The sequence below is a fragment of the Bactrocera dorsalis genome, chromosome 4, assembly GCF_023373825.1.
Source record: "Bactrocera dorsalis isolate Fly_Bdor chromosome 4, ASM2337382v1, whole genome shotgun sequence".
In the NCBI taxonomy this organism is placed as follows: Eukaryota; Metazoa; Arthropoda; class Insecta; order Diptera; family Tephritidae; genus Bactrocera; species Bactrocera dorsalis.
Genome location: NC_064306.1, coordinates 66,604,506 through 66,621,845, shown reverse-complemented (window position 1 = coordinate 66,621,845; position 17,340 = coordinate 66,604,506). Strand labels below are relative to the sequence as shown.

At 39.0% G+C, this 17,340-nt stretch overlaps 2 protein-coding genes across 2 annotated transcripts in view; one reads left to right on the top strand and one right to left on the bottom strand.

Moving 5' to 3' along the window:
* LOC105223708 (CAD protein) overlaps positions 1–17,340 on the bottom strand; it is a 22,527-nt gene extending 5,187 nt beyond the window's left edge. The window contains exons 1-4 of the mRNA XM_049454168.1: positions 17,179–17,340; positions 10,480–11,484; positions 7,427–10,422; positions 7,253–7,357 (exon numbers count right to left, since the gene is read on the bottom strand). Of these exons, the coding sequence (XP_049310125.1) occupies positions 7,253–7,357; positions 7,427–10,422; positions 10,480–11,461 (4,083 nt within the window). The 5' untranslated portion in view covers positions 11,462–11,484; positions 17,179–17,340. The remainder of the gene's footprint in view (positions 1–7,252; positions 7,358–7,426; positions 10,423–10,479; positions 11,485–17,178) is intronic.
* LOC115065955 (uncharacterized) lies at positions 94–7,176 on the top strand. Its single transcript, XM_049454174.1, has 4 exons — positions 94–1,628; positions 2,985–3,116; positions 3,365–5,147; positions 5,306–7,176. The coding sequence occupies exons 1-4, from the start codon at positions 1,237–1,239 to the stop codon at positions 6,413–6,415; spliced, it is 3,417 nt and encodes a 1,138-aa protein (XP_049310131.1). The 5' UTR covers positions 94–1,236; the 3' UTR covers positions 6,416–7,176.

Sequence of the window (17,340 nt, the reverse complement as noted above, 5' to 3'; positions counted from 1 at the left end):
TGTGTTTTTTTCTTTAAAAAAGTGGAGAACCTTGAAACGCCTCACCTTATATGATAAACGTGAAGAAATAAATCGATTTAGCCATTACCGTGTATTTAAATGCGTGCTACTCCTTCAATTTTGAGATATCAATTCAAGACCCGATATTTGCTTACATCATCTTCTCCCCAAGAAGCTGTTCTGCTAATTTCGGACAACTATAGGATATAGCTGCCAAAGAACCTGATCGATCGAGCTCAAGTCTCTGTTAGAAAAACTTGTTTGTTTAGCAAATTATCTTTACGAAATTTGACACAGATTATTGTCGAAAATATCCTCGCTGCATCCTCCGAACGAAATGTTCAGTTCAGAGCAATAAAGCATATAGCTGACATACAAGACAACCGATCAAAAATATCATTTTTTTTAATTTTATGATGTAAAACCCCCACCTGTGAAGGGTGTAATACCGAAGTGAACTTTTTTTTTGTTTCTGGTATTTTATATGCTGTCCTTGATATTGCATACTATGTAGCATTGACCTAAACTGCAGACCAACAGCCAACCTATACTCTTATTTGAGCAGATGATTTACAATGTTTACGCAGAAATTAAACGTTGAGAACACTGTACGTGCTCATAAGAGTATATATTTATATACAAACATATACATATATAAAGTTAAATACATATTTGCATTCACAACTCATTACTCAGAGGGACGAAAAAATCACAAAGTACCACGCAGAAAAATGAAGGAAAAAAGTTAAACAACTGCAAGTTAAGTGAAATGACAACAGAAATTATCAATTACATAGAAAATCAAATCAAATTATTACAAAAACAACACAACAACACGTGCCAGACGATATAGACGATATGAAGTTAACTTTGTTTGTGTGTGTGTGTGACTAGCCAATGCAATGCAATTTAATAATGAGGCAGAAGAAGGTAGCAAGTCGGGCGTTCGAACATCTATTTTAAACACACAACAGCAAACAGTAATAAAAAAGTAAGATTTGATCAAAGATTGCAAAAAGCGATAACTCGCCGGGCGATCTGCAATCATTGCGAATTTCTGCGAACAGTAGAAGAACGATCGGCGGTGGATGCAAACGGACGCGTGAACAAAAAAATATATAAAGGTGCATATAATATAAGAAAATAAAAACGGTTAAATGTTTGGAAGGTTCGAAAATAAAACTTAAAAAAATAAAAGTAAAGAAATACGCATAAGAATAATAAAGAAGTTGTGAAATGGGTCGGTCCAGTTCCAAACTACTGGAAACGCCCAACAATCCTTTGCAGGAGTTGCAATTCGAGGAGCGTAAGCGTGAGCAACGCAAACGCAAGCAAGAAAAGCAACTAAAAAAAATCGCCAAATTACAAAAGAAACAAGCGAAGAAGACAAAGCAGAAAAGCAAACAGAGCAAGGATGCCGAAAAACAGACTTCCATAACCACTAAACACGCTAGTGGCACGAAGCGCACGAATAGCCTGAATTCGCAGAGCACAAGCTATGAAATCAATAAGGAGGAATTCAACCGGCAAATCGAGCAACAAATACAAAATCATTTGGATAGCGATCTCTGCACGTTCATCATGAATCAGGTGTCGTTGACGTTGCAGTTTTTCGGGAACTATGAAAAGTACGTGGTGAATGGGGGGTGACAAGGTTTAGATTAAACTGAGCGTATATAATGGGGAACTAGTTGAGCTCGCGTTGCTGGCGAGAGTTGTGTTCGTGTTAAAAACAGTGCTTCGAAAATGATGTCATTCTGAAATTTTGTAGATCTTCGGAATTCGAAGATTCGAAATTCAAAAATTCGAAAAACAGTTTTTGACATTTAGAATGAAATGCATTTTCGAAAAGAATGAAATGTTAAGGCATTTTCGAAATTCGCAAAATTGTTTTAATCAACAAGTTGTGGATATTCATGTTTTCGAAATCACTATTTCGAAATTCAGAATGAAATATGAAGTTGTTTTCGAAATTCGAAAAAGTGTATTAATCAAGTTATTACAATTCGTGTTTTCGAAAACAATATTTCGAACTTCAGAATGAAATGTTAAGACATTTTTGAAATTCGAAAAAAATATGAATCAAGAAGTTGTGACAATTCTTGTTTTTGAAAAACAGTTTTCATCATTCAATGCATTTTCGAAATTTGAAAAAATTTATTAATAAACAAGTTGTGACAATTCGTGTTTTCGAAAACAATATTTCGAAATTCAGAATGATATGTTAAGGCATTTTCGAAATTCGAAAAAATGTAGTAATCAACAAGTTTTGGAAGTTCGTGCTTTCGAAAAAAAGTTTTCGACATTCAGAATGAAATGTACGGCCATTTTCGAAATATGGAAAAATTTATTGATCAACAAGCTGTGCAAACAAGTTTTTCGAAAATACGGAAAAAAATATTTCGACACCCAGAATGAACTGTGAAGGCGTTTTCGAAATTCGAAAAAAGATATTTATAAACATTCACTGATCAGGACTTTTTAAAGAAATCGTAATTGTTTTACGATATTATTGAAATTTATGATTTATTTTTTAAATATTTCCATGATGGAAATTCGAATCGAAATTCGAAAATTTTTCGAAGTAATGTGAAACTTGATTTCATCGATTACCCGCCATTTGACACTATGATTAACTCTCCAACTGTTCTAACGGAGTCAATAATTGGGGCCATAAATTCTCCCTAATGTAGTCCCTCTTTCACAGACCAAGTGCTTTTGTTCAAGCGCTAACCAATTGTCATCAGAACACTTGAGATAGGAAATAAATAGCCATTAAAACCGGAAGCTCTTTGAAAATATTGCAATTTAATTGGCATTGATTTCTAAGTGCTTGGAAGTCTTATCAATTCAAATGTTATCGCAAGTGTTAGGTATATGTTTGATTCGCAAGTGCAACACTCTGGTTGCGCGCTATATCATATACATATGTACTTTTCTAATTATTTATCTAATATTTAATCATGTTTCTTTCATTGTTCCAGTGAATTGGCAACCATTTCTGAGGAATTGCTAGCCAAAGAGAATGATTTGAATCAGAATCTCGAGGAGCATTCCATACTTTTATCGACGCCATTGGATGCTGCTGTCTCCAAGTGGATGCAATATAAGCCAGTGTGAGTATGAAGTGAAATTGAGCAAGAATAACTCATGAAACTCTATTATATGTGGCATCTACAATGGTGGTTCACCGATAATGAGATGATTTTATTTTAAGTGAATGTGATAAGAGAAAATCAGTGTTCGATAAAATATTCCACATAATGAGATCCTCTAAATCGCAATTCATGACAGTAGTTTAAAAAAATATTCGCATTACTCTCATCTATATTCATTTGGTAATCATTCTCCACTATCTTCACAGCCACGGTCCAGAAAAACACACTCCTCAACCGCTCCAGCCGCTGGCAATGTATGTGATATTCGAAAATATCGATATAGCGCGACCGAACGATGCGAATTACGATTCAATTTCACCACTTTGCAAAGTTGATTTGGACACGGATTTTTATAACACAACACCCTGTAAGGAGGACTACGTGGAAATGTTGCGCGAGACAAAATGGAAGGGCTATGTACGGCTGAAATTACGTGAAGAACCAAAAACCCAACGTATCGGGGCTATCGATGGCGATGTCTATACGGACGGCAGCTCGGGTTATAGCACGACGAGTGCCTATAGTCTTAAAGCACCAAACAATCACGCGGAATCTGATTATGACTACACCTACATAGCACATTTGAATACACATCACCCATTGGCCGAGCTTAAGATGCACAATCAACGCGGTAACTATAAATTGGATGCTAAAGTTTTGCCGGACTCATGCGTGTCCAATTTGCGGCAGTTTGCTGAACCATTGAATGATGAAGACACCGACGACGATGATGATGACGATGAAGATGAAACTGAGCCGGAGTCCGATGACGAAGACAGCGCTGATGAAGGTTACAATGGCGTGCAAAGGAGAGCCAATGAGAAGACACGTTACCGAGATGTCGAGACATTGGAGGCCATACGTTTGTATAAGTTGGAGCAGGAACGACGTCAGGTGCTGATGCAACAATGTTATCTCAACTCCAAAGAATTTATGCGTTACTTTGGTGAGTTGGTACGTCAACAGCTTGCCGATCGCTTACAAATATTCCCCGAAGAATTGAACGAGGGCACATATCGCGGTTCATCGATCTACACAAAATACTTCGAACTCATACCGGCCATTTATGTGGCGCATAATGCACAACACTGGCCCGATTGCGCATTTCAATTTCGTATACGCGAACGTCCTATCTCCACCAATCCGCTAACTGGACAGCAATTTCAATGGCCAACGCGTTCGATGATTAGACGTATCGAAACTTTTGGCTTTCATGTCATACCCATTGGTTATGCGCCCAAACGACAACGGAATCCTTTTCGTGAGCTCGAATGGCGTATTGTGTTTCCGAAAGCCGAACGCTACTTGGAACAGCATTTAACAAATACACAAGTGAAGGTATTCATGATGACCAAGGCTTTGGTGAAGACTTTTGTCGAACCACTAGAGAAACATAAGGCGCTCTCGTTCATAATGGAACATCTGCGCATGCATCTCTTCTGGGAATGCGAGCGTAACTACACTGGCTGGCCAGAGGAGTATCTCGGTGAGGTCCTCTTGCGTTTCATTAGCACATTTATGCAGCGACTGCGTGAAAAATGTTTGAAGGACTTCTTCATTGAAGAACGTAATCTCTTCGAGAGCATACCGGAATACTCTTTAGTCATGTTATTCTCAATACTGGCCGATATTGTAGCAAATCCTTTGATGCATCTAATGGTGGCGCTTAAAAATCTAGATTTTGAAGAAGCTTTCTTTCCAAAATTGAATTTTAAGAAGTTATTTGAAAATCTTTCCGAAAATAATATGTTAAAATTGAAAATACAAGCTAAAAATTCACGAAGTCTTGTTGGCTTGGATGCGGCAGAAGATGAACCGGCACTCTTGCAAGACGAAGGTGCAAAGGGTTTGGTTGGCATGAAGCAACATCGTGAGAAGACCAACGGTAAACTAAGAAGGAAGACGCATGTGATGCGACACAATATTGAAATGAAGAAGAAACAAGAATATGAACGGCGTCGCTTGTCAGAGGAGTCTATAGACATCGAGGTAAGTTGCAAGCACACTGAGGTGGAAATATTTTGGACCTTATGACTTCACGCTCATACTAAGATATTTCATAACTTTGGTCTCAAATATTTTATGACCTCTGCTGTCATCCTTTACTTCATAAACTGACAATCCACCATTTCTTCTCCTCCTTATAGTTTTTCTTTCGACGCAATATAAAGAACTCCAAATTGAAGCATCTCAATCAGGGTGTTGAAAACTTACGACGCACAAATATACTCGAAATAATCATAGACCATCTTATAGCGATGACCGAAAAGGCAATGGAGTTTCGTGTTTGTTATTTGGCTAAAACGTTCTTGGCACACGCGAGGCGCCTCTGCAAATTCTACCACAATTATGGTTGCGATATGGGTGCTAGAGAGTACCTCAACACCATCGGCAGTTTGGAGGAGGAAATCGCCGGTTGGCAGACGAATGAAGATTTTAAAAATTTACCGCCAACGTTGCCGATACGCACAAGTGTAGAGACCAGCAGCAAGACTAAGCTAACCAAAGAAGTTTTCGAGCATTTAGAGAGCGTGCGTCGTACCGTCAGAGCGGACATTGAAGTAACGTACAGTGAAAGAGAAAACTCTCCAGCGACTGTTAATAGAAAAAGCATCGCACAGTCGGTGGAGGAAAGCATTGAGCTTGTGCATTCGTACAATGATCTCGAGTTAGTGGATAACATAACACCCAATTTAGGCCGACGCAAGTCTATTAAGTTCACCGAACATGTAGTCGAAGTACATGAAGGAGACACAAATCCAATACAAAAGCCTGAAGGTCAGAGTGTGGTTGGTATTTTGCGCTTCAATCCTGAAGTAACGGAAATATGTGATGCACCTACAATCGAAAGAGATAAACGGGAGGTCGCTTATGAGAGCTATGAATCGATTGATACCTATAGTTTGAACGCTGAATTTGGTGAGAACAGTCGTATTGATGGCCTTGTGAGTAGTGAAGAAATCAATAAATCACAAGCGGAAGGCGAAGATGAAGCAGCAGAGACAACTGATAGCGCGCGGGATACTGCAGCAAAAACGCCAAGTGATGAAAGAATACTCGGAGGTTTTAGTAAAAGAGTTGGCATGCTGCGTAAGCTAACGCACGGCAATTCGCAAGTCATTAAAGATATCACATCGTCAACGGAGAAGCTATTCGTTTCGATGGCCTCGGAAGAAACACGCTCACAGTTAAAAGAGGTGATAAGACGCAAAACATTTCAGCTGAAAGGTGCTTTCAATCAGTGCTCGGAGTCTTGACATTGATTTAAGCTCCTTTATATAGGCTATGTACATATATACATTTAGATTGAAGAAGACCGAAAGTATTATCATAAGCTTTAAATTAAATAAAGAGATTTAAAATTGCATAGAAATGCCCTAATCTCTGCTTTCGACTATAGAGTTTGAGGGTAAAGATATTTATAAATTGAATTAAGTTGATACAATCCAATGAACTTCAGTTTAAGGGGCACACGACCGCAGAATGGGGGTGACAAAACGAGAAGACTGCAGGAAATGTTTAGAACAGGGCACCAGGGAAACAATGGAGAATCTCTTGTGCACTTGTCCCGCATTTGCAAGGCTACGCTATAAGCTTCTGAGGTACCACACGGTATGATACACTGGAGGAGGTATCGATAATGAGGCCGCAGAGTCTTTTAAAATTCACGTCAAGCGTAGGCATCCTAAAGAAGGACTACTTCTCTTGGATCTAGGAACTGATCTCCATCCGGTATTGGAAAGGACCAAAACTGGCCGACCAGTTGAACCTAACCTAACCTACAACAGAATTGAACCCAGAGTTTTTTACGTCCAATATCTGTCAACTCGGCAGTATTCTTAAAAATTATTTCGGGAATACTTTGCCACTACAACAGCTAGGCAGAACATAGCCACTAACTCATTAGTTTCGACTTAAATTAGATTGAAAGTCGATCCAGCCACATTTTTTTAAGTCCGAGGAACTTAAACCCTCAAAGTATTTAGAATTGTGTAGATAGAATCGACTAAAGCCAATATGAAATGTGTTTACTTTCATAAATTGACTTCTAAAATGTCTAAAAATATATATTTGTTTTAATTCATTGTACTCACATCAACACCATGTTCCGCATAGAAATCGCCAGTACCCATGGAAGCATACAATTTGTAGCCCATTTTTGCCAAGTCTCTGATTGAGGACAGTAGTTCCATTTTGTGCTAGAAGTAAGTTAAATTTAAGTTTAAATAAACGTTCACAATTTTAATTGATTTATCTTCAAAACATACCTTAAAACTGCCTATCGAGAGTAGTATGGCTTTCTTCGGTATCTGGAAACCGGTAGACATCATAGCCTTCAAGTAGGCCTCATAACGATTGTCACCAAAGCAAGCCACTTCACCGGTGGACGCCATTTCCACACCCAATTGTACGTCGGCACCAGCCAGACGTGAGAAACTGAATTGTGGCACCTTCACACCGACTTTTCCCACGCCATGCAACACCTCCACCGGTTCCACTTCTATGCCAATAATGGCACGCGTTGCTGTTGCCACAAAATCATGATCCAATGTCTTCGATACGAAGGGGAATGAACGTGAGACACGCACATTACACTCAATAACCTTGAGCTCATTATTTTTAGCAATCAACTGCATATTGAATGGACCCGTGACATCGAGCAGCGCGGCCAAATCACGTGTAATACGTTTAATGGTTTCTAAAGTCTCGTGATTTAAATCTTGTGGTGGTGTTACTAAAGTAGCATCACCGGAATGCACACCAGCATTCTCTACATGCTCCGATACGGCCATGCACAAAATCTCACCATCCGCCGCCACGGCATCCACATCGATCTCCTTTGCTTCTGTCAAGAATTTGGATATAACTACTGGATGCTCCTTGCTAACGAGTGATGCAGCGTTTAAGTAGGTCTCCAGATCTTGATTGGAATAAGCCACATTCATAGCGGCCCCGGAGAGCACATAAGACGGTCGCACGAGACATGGATAGCCGACTTCTTCACAAAATTCAATGGCGCTCTTCAAGTTCGTTAACTCCTTCCAACGCGGTTGCAATATGCCTTTGCGGTCCAACATACGTGAGAACTTGAAGCGATTCTCAGCGCTATCGATGGACTCCGGTGATGTGCCCAGCACTTTGGCCTGTTGGCGATGCAGATCCATGGCTATATTATTTGGCAATTGACCACCCATTGAAAGTATAATTCCTTCAGAATTTTCCATTTCGTAAACATCCATTACAACCTCAAAAGAAATCTCCTCAAAGTAGAGACGATCGCACATGTCATAATCGGTCGATACGGTCTCCGGATTATAGTTTATCATAATTGTGGGCTTGCCGAGATTACGCAATTCACGCAGACAACCAACGGCACACCAATCGAACTCCACCGATGAACCGATACGATAGACGCCCGAGCCAACCACAATCGTAAAACCGCCTGGGAATTCTAAATCGTGTTCATTAGCATTATAAGTGTGATAGAGATAATTGGTAGCCGCAGGCCATTCGCCAGCCACGGTATCTATTTGCTTGACGAAAGGTTTGAGACCCAGCTCTTGACGCTGCTTACGTACCGCTAACTCCGTGCTCTTAATAGCCTCAGCAATTTGTTTATCAGAAAAGCCAATCTGCTTTGCTTGCAAGATTTGTGCGCCCGACAGTGGATTACCCGTCTCTTCCAAGCTATTGTGGAACTCTATAATGTGTTTCATCTTGTTTAAGAACCATCTATCAATCTTGGTGAGCTGATGTAACTCCTCAACACCATAGTTGGCCTTTAGCGCCGCTGCAAGCACAAATGGACGCTTGTCTGTCGGCTCAGTTAGTTCCTCCTTACACAATGGATGCTGATCGGGATCAAAACCGTTAACGCCGCCATCCACCATGCGCAATGCTTTCTGGAAGGCCTCCTCAAAGTTGCGTCCAATAGCCATCACTTCGCCTACACTCTTCATTGAGCTACCAATATTTTTGCTGACGCGTATGAATTTCGCCAAATCCCATCTGGGTATCTTGACCACACAATAATCCAAGCTGGGCTCAAAGCACGCTGTGGTCACACCAGTTACGGAATTCTTAATCGATGGCAGGGAAACTCCAAGCGCTAACTTGGCCGCGACATATGCCAACGGATAGCCCGTAGCCTTGCTAGCCAAAGCGGAGCTGCGAGAAAGACGCGCATTCACCTCGATGATATAGTATTCCTCAGAGTGTGGATTCAGCGCATACTGTATATTACATTCGCCGACCACACCGAAGTGACGTATCACCTTCAACGCAGTGCTACGCAACATGTTGTACTCCTTGTTGGAGAGCGTCTGTGATGGCGCCACCACAATACTCTCGCCTGTGTGTATACCCAGAGGATCGAGATTTTCCATATTACAAACCGTTATGCAGTTATCGAAGGCGTCACGTACAACCTCGTATTCCACCTCCTTCCAACCTTTAAGTGATTTGTCAATAATCAGCTGACTTGAATGTGCCAATGCTTGGTGTGCGAGTGTCTCCAGTTCGCGTTCATTATCTGCGAAACCGGAACCTAAACCACCTAATGAGAACGCCGCACGTGCCATTACTGGATAACCCAAACGCTTAGCGGCCTCTAATGCCTCTTCTACTGAGTAGACAGCTTCTGACGGTGCCACACACTCGCCAATTTCGGCAACACGGTCGGCGAAGATTTTACGATCCTCCGTCTCGATAATCGATTGTATGGGTGTACCCAATATTTGCACATTATACTTCTCGAAGACACCAGCACGTTCTAATTCGACGCCACAATTGAGCGCTGTTTGTCCACCGAACGTGAGCAACACGCCATTTGGACGCTCCGCTTGTATAACCTGCTCCACATACTCTGGCGTCAACGGCAGGAAGTAGCACTTGTCGGCGAGACCCTTTGAAGTTTGTACGGTGGCGATGTTGGGATTTATCAGAACGGTTTGTATTTTCTCCTCTTTCATTGCTTTGATCGCTTGCGCGCCGGAATAATCGAATTCACCCGCTTGCCCAATTGACAGGCCGCCGGAGCCGAGAATGAGTACTTTACGTGGACGCTTTTCGGGTATAGTGTCGTATTTAGGTTGGTATGTAAGACGATTGATCAAATTCTGACGTAAGGTCACATCCACTGCAAGACTTTTCTGTTTAACGGCATCGAGAAAAATATCGAAAAGCAATTCTAAATCCTCAGGTCCAGCGGTATGCTCAGGATGAAATTGTACTGAGAAGTATGGCTTACTTGTGTGGATGATACCTAAAAAAGATTTATTGAATTACTAGCGGTAAAAAATCGTGAATTGGTTTTTGGTACCTTCATTAGTGTTATCGTTGGCATTGGTGAAGAGTGGCTCCCACTCGGCAGGCAATGTGTTACTGTCCACAGCGAAACCGTGATTTTGCGAGGTCATAAAACACCGTCCAGTGCCGTTATGTACGCATGGCAGATTGTGTCCACGGTTGCCATACTTCATTTTGTACGTCTTGCAACCAATAGCGGTTGCGAGCAGTTGATGACCCAAACAAATACCGAAAATCGGTTTCTTGCCATTCTTTAAAACTCGTTGTATCTGCGTAACTGTGTCCTTGCATACAACCGGATCACCAGGACCGTTACTAATGAAAAGTCCATCAAACTCCTCCTCTTTCAGTGGATAATTCCAAGGTACCAAATCGACACGCGCACCACGTGACACAAAACACTTAATCTGATTCAGCTTCAAACCACAATCGATGGCACAAATACGTGGCGTGCCAGTGGCGTTAAAGACTCGTGGCTCCTTAACCGAACATTCGGCTACCAAGTTTCTCAAATTTGGATCGGCAAATGTTAGACTACCCAAATTTGCTGGTTTCTCATAAACGATGCGACCCAGTATGGAACCATTTTCGCGTATCTTTTTCGTGAGCGCACGTGTATCTATGCCGCTAATGCCCGGTACACCATGACCCGCCATCCACTGTGACAGCGTCTGTTTAGCACGCCAATGTGAGGGTGATTCACATACTTCGCCCACCACTAGCGCAGCTACTGTAATGCCTTCGAACCATTCAAAATTTACCGGCAGGCCATGTTCGTCGAGCTCTTTCTCGTCTGGCACTCCATAATTGCCGATTAGCGGATAGGTTAATACCAGTATTTGTGCACGATATGAGCGATCGGTCATCGATTCGGGATAACCCACCATTCCAGTTTGAAAGACCACCTCACCATCGACGGGCGCCTTGGCACCAAATGCATGACTAGGCAATATGGTGTTGTCTTCGAGGACCAAATAGCAGTTTGGCGACGACATTTTGGGTAATTATAAAAACAAAACTGAAAAAAATTGAAAAAAGAAAATGAATGACAATAGATAATAGGATAGATAATAAGATTGTCTTTGTCTTGTCTTACATCACAAGAAGAAGTATGTAGGAAAGACTCATTATATGTTCTCTATGTTAAATTTCGAAATATGTATGATATGTGGTTACCATATTTACTACCTTTAGGTGGAAGCTACTTGAGAATACCGGATCAGTTCTATATTCACAGCTTATATGGTACTTAAGCGACCTAGGACCCAAGACCCAGGTCCATACTGAACCAAATTATACCATCTCGACTACATTCACTACAAATTTTTCGAGAGTATTTTCTGACAATATGATAATGACAACCGGTTTAGCCCAGGTCTAATGTGGAACCCTATCGAAAAGAAAGCCGGAAACAATGGAGCATAATTTCTCAAAAAACGCATCTAGAAATAACTCACGAGGAAGGAAGTTTAAGACCTAGTAGTTAATGATAATTTCCCCAATAATTGAGTAACTCATTTATTGGAGATTATATGTACCAAGTATACCGATATGAAGTGAGCGTTAAAAGACAAATATGTTAGTAGGAAACATGGCGATGAAAAATTGATTTATTTTATGAATCCTAAACGGAGAAAATCATGCGTTAATCTGGCCCAACGGTCGGTAAGAAGGCAATGCTCTGTTCCTGGTGGGACCAGAAGCGTGTGTTATATTATGTGCTTCTAGTGAAACTGTCAATACTAGTTGCTACAGACAACAAATGATCAATTTGAACCATGCATTGATCGAAAAACGGCCAGAATGGGCCAGAAGACCCTGCAAAGTTATTTTTTTTGTTTTTACGACAATGCACCTATGTACACACAAAGCAAAATCGGTTCAGGATACAATAATAGTACTTGGCAGAGATCTGCTACTCCTCCCGCCGTATTCACCAGACTTGGCCCCTTCCAATTGCCATTTGTTTCAAGCGAAAGAGACAAGCATTTGGCTGAGAAGCACTTCGATGCCTACGCAGAAGTCGAAAATGGGATGACCGATTGGTTTCTTGGTTCAAAAGACGAACATATCTGTTGACGTGGTATCCACAAATTTTCCAGAAAGGTGGATAAACGTGTAAAAACCAATGATCAATACATTGAATACAGTTTTTACTTTCCCATTACAAATTAGTACTTCATTTCATACCGCTACACCTGGTATATGCGTTGGATACTTCTCTAAAATCAAACATCTGGTCCGGAAATCTCAAATTTTATGTGTTTACAGAGTATACCCCACTTTTAGCATTTCTCGCGAAACACAAAAAAAAGTGTTGATAAATGAAAACCGTGCATTTTTTTAACTATGTAGGGTATACTATTCTTCTTCTTCTTTATTGATATACTCAGATGTCATTAAATGTGAATCACGCCATTGACAGCGTCGGCATGCCTATTGTTTATGTTTCTCTCAAAGCACGTGTGCAATCATTTGGCCACTACTATGAGTGCAATATATATCCGCATGTATGTACGAGTATGTGGCTACATATCGCTCTGAGAAATTAAAAAAGCCCAATAGTTACCAAAAATTATCTTATCACGATTGTTTTGACTGGCAGACAGGTCTTGACGTTTCTTTCTACTGAGAGCAAAAACAAAATGAGGTCTCTCTGAACTATTAAATAAAAGAGGCCGGGTTGAGAGAGTTTATATGCTAGTGGGCGATAAAGCGATAAGACAGCGCCGCGTTATGTTGATAATTATGGTGATTATGAGGTTAGTAACTGCGTTGTGGTCTGCACAGCTTTTTATTGGCGTGCTAATTGGAGATTTATACGCACCTATGAATGTATTGTATTTATGTGTTTGCATGGAAACGTCTACATAAGTATGTGTTTATAAATATAGCTACTTTTTTATTTAGTGTCTCTGTATGTCAATTAGGAAGCCCAAATCGGTCTGGAACAATTTTATGGCTTAATCAATGCGTAATTTATTATTTTGTGTGTTAATCGGCATTTAAGTGTATATGTATGTACATATGTATGTACTTAAATACATATATAAATGTATATAAAATATATAAATAGAACATGAATTTTTATTTTTAGTTTAAAAATGTTTCCATTAATAGTATAAACAATTTTTAGATATTTTTTAATTAAATTCTTTAAACAAATTTTATTTTCAATTAAGTTAATATTAATCATTAAAAAAAAAATCTCTATTCTATTCTAAGTAAAAATTATTACTAAAAATAAATTTATATATACATATTTGGGCTCTTTTTGAAAATTAATAATTAATAATAAGTTCATAAATATATAATGAATATGATGTATGATAATGATAAAAAGTAAAAAAAAAATAATAATTTTTTAATAATAATTTTATTTGTTTTTTAATTTTCTATAATTTATATGGAAAAGTTTTTAAGCTAAAAGTAATAATTAATATTCTATTTATAGTTTAAAACATACTTGTTATTTTTATTAAAAAATTAAGATCTTACTTATCTATGTAACTATGTACATAAGCAGCCTTTTTATCAAAACTCTTATCTCATATAAAATATCATGCTCCATACAGTACGCCGTACAATACAATCCGTACTGTTAGATAACTATATATGTTTTTCACATTTTTTTGTCACAAATCAATTTAAATATAAATGAAAAAATTATCCTTCCCATAATAAGTCTTCCTTACCCATAGAGTCATCTGAGCCATTGGGATACATTTTTCCTTACTAATTTTAATTTTTAAATATAAAATCCTTGACCTTAAAATTTTGTTTTTTTATAAAGGGTTTTTCAATAGGGCACTACAAAAGTATACCGATAGGACCGACGCAATATTTTTTTCCGCTTTTGACATTTCTCATCAGTAAGGTTTGCCATTTGATCATTGAAACATATACGATCCAACACCGCGTCGAAATGATTAAGATTTACTATTTACTGCCGAAATTCGGAGCACTGACTCCTTGAACTTCAAGAGTTTTATGATAATACTCCAGTAGAGATTTTTTTTGTCAATATCAAATTAATCTGAAGTAATTGCAGGCATTGACATAGTTCAGCGAATTTAAAGACAGCAGCTACGCTGACTAGGTTATGTTGTCCGGATGGACGAAAACACTCCAGTTCTGAAAGTATTCGACGCAGTACCCGCCGGGGGAAGCAGAGAAAGAGGAAGACCTCCACTCCGTTGGAAGGACCAAGTGGACAAGGACCTGGCTTCACTTGGAATATCCAATTGGCGCCACGTAGCGAAAAGAAGAAACGGCTGGCGGGCTGTTGTTAACTCGGCTATAACCACGTAAGCGGTATCTACGCCAGTAAAGAAGAAGAAGATAGCCTGCGTCGTTAACAACACCTCTTCCTCACCAAAATTCTTCTATTTAAGAAATCGAAAAACGTATGTAAAGGGTGTTGCAAAAGTATTATAACAAAGTGAGAGCATAATTGCCGTGATTATTTCAGCAAACTTCAATTAGTAAAAGTAAATATTATCGAGAATTTAAAGCGCCTAACTATTTTTTGATCATGTCTAAAGTGCTCAAATATTCCATCATTTCGTGCAAGTAGGAAAAAGTTGTACTAAATTAATTGAGGTTGTCCCGTTGTGGTGAAATTTTTTCTAAAATTGTCTACATACATATTTTTATTTTTTGAAGAAAAGTATTCGAATTCTTAGTTTTCCTCTCATGAAGACTGAATGTTAAATCAATAAAATTAGGAATCGTCGAGTATAATCATCACAATTTCTTTATCAGAGGCAAGCATTCTTTAAATTATTTTTCTGTCGGTAATAATAATAGTGAACTAAGAAAAACTATTCATTGCATATGCTTGCATATGAAGATCTCATTCAGCGTAGATTGCCTTGTCGTGGCAGAGTGCGCATCCCTAATAGGAACGCATGCTTTCATAACCCATACCGGCTCTGCAACAACCACAAATAACACTTCGGCGACTAAAGCTTCGACATTAGAACTTATATGATCCCAGTCAGGAGACGATAAAATGTGCTACCGGTTGTACAAGCCACAGTAGAACACTACTAGTGACAGCAGCTCAAAATATGTAGAAGGTATCGACCAATGTACGCAAGTCTTAAACATGGAACTGTTCGACCCCAAGACGACCAAAGGTGAGGTACAGCGCAAAATACAAAAAAAAAACAATGGATTAAAATAGGGAGTAGTCGTTGTACTCGAGAAGGACTTATTACATAGGTCCAGGAAAATTATATACAAACATTCAGCTACCATAACAAGGCATTGGCCATTTGGAGAAAATGTGTTGATGGGTAGGCCTTATAACAACACTTGTCGCAAATGCAAACTCGAAGGCAGCAAGTCAACGGTTCTAAGCTTCCTCTTTGAGTGTCCAGCTCTATTGCCAACTAGCCAACGAACTCTTGGAATCTATTAGATACTAAACCTTGAATGTCTAGTTAGTCTGTTAAGGACACCAAAAGCTTTGAACATCCTTAGCAAGGAAGGTGATACCAAAATTTTCATCTTGGGCTTACGATAGGGTATCAAAAATAGCGCATCTAGTGCTAGTTGAGACTAGTTAGTTTATTTGAAGTTATTTTATAAGTTAAGTATAAGTTTTTGTTTTTATTTAAACACAAAACACTTTCCTTTTATCACATTCCTTATGAATTCGGCTGAAGCACTTATGTACACATGCATATATATGTATATGTATGTGTATAGTGTATCTTTCATATCCGAGTGGAACGTAGGGCCAAATATATATGTATATCTAAGAGTATAAGGAACTCTATTAAGCACTTAACTCACTTAAAATTTTGAGATAAAAGTAAACTCGTCAACTTTTTCCTGAACATTTTTCACGGTCGTTTGAGTTTTTTCAACTTTTTTTTTTTTGTATGGGACGACTCCCAACCATGAAGCTTCAGAACGTGAGCGCACAGCCAAGGCAAAACACATGTACATAAAAGTTTGTAAGTTTGTAGCAAATTAAGTTGGAACGCGGTACAATGTCGCAGCGCCAAGACCGGGGAAAACATGTCCACTTTCAATTACAATGCTTGTTTATGTTCAATTTGCTCGATTCCCTGATTCGCATAAAATAAGAAAAAAATTAACTACAACAAAAACAAGAAAAAATATTCCGCACTTTAAATGTTTGCGTAAAAATTTATGTATGTGGTTGATTACAAACTTATCATACATACATACATACATACATACAGACACTTGTGCCTTATGGCTATCTGTAAGCGGCTGTATGATAAACATAGGTAGGCCCACTACCTTAATGAACCGGTTATAAGACTGTTAGCAAAGAGGCAATAAAGCAGACTTACTTGCATATATGTATATATATTTTTACATATATACATATATAAGAACATATGTGTATATATACGCACATTTGTACATACAACTGCGTGACCTTTCGTTGGAGTACATGAAGTAACTCGTTTTGTAATTTTAAATTACACAAAACTCTTTGTTTCGGTGTTCGGTGTAATATTGCAATAATTTACTTTAAAGTTAAATAAATAAATGGACGATGCTTGAAATTTAACTCAGCCCATGTGCCACATGTACCCACCAAACGAACATACGCACACGCACACACGCTTAGCGCCCATAAGTGTAAGTAGTTGGGCAGAAAATTAATTTTCGTAAGGAAATCCATTGTAAAAAGCTTAAGTTTACTTAGTTATCACTTATCACTCACTTTGCCTGTTTGAGATGTAAACAAAATGCACTTAAAAACGATTTATTTGAACTTTGCAAACTTTCCACGTGTCTTTTGCTACCCTTATGGAACACAACCGTACTGGAGAAGGAAACAACTACCTTCACGATTGGTCGCTAGCACACGACTGACTACCCACAG

Coding starts and splice junctions, on each gene's coding strand:
- LOC115065955 (XM_049454174.1), top strand. CDS start 1,237: ATGGGTCGGTCCAGTTCCAAACTACTGGAAACGCCCAACAATCCTTTG. Junction 3,117..3,364: donor TGGATGCAATATAAGCCAGT/GTGAGTATGAAG, acceptor CTATCTTCACAG/CCACGGTCCAGAAAAACACA. Junction 5,148..5,305: donor AGGAGTCTATAGACATCGAG/GTAAGTTGCAAG, acceptor TCCTCCTTATAG/TTTTTCTTTCGACGCAATAT.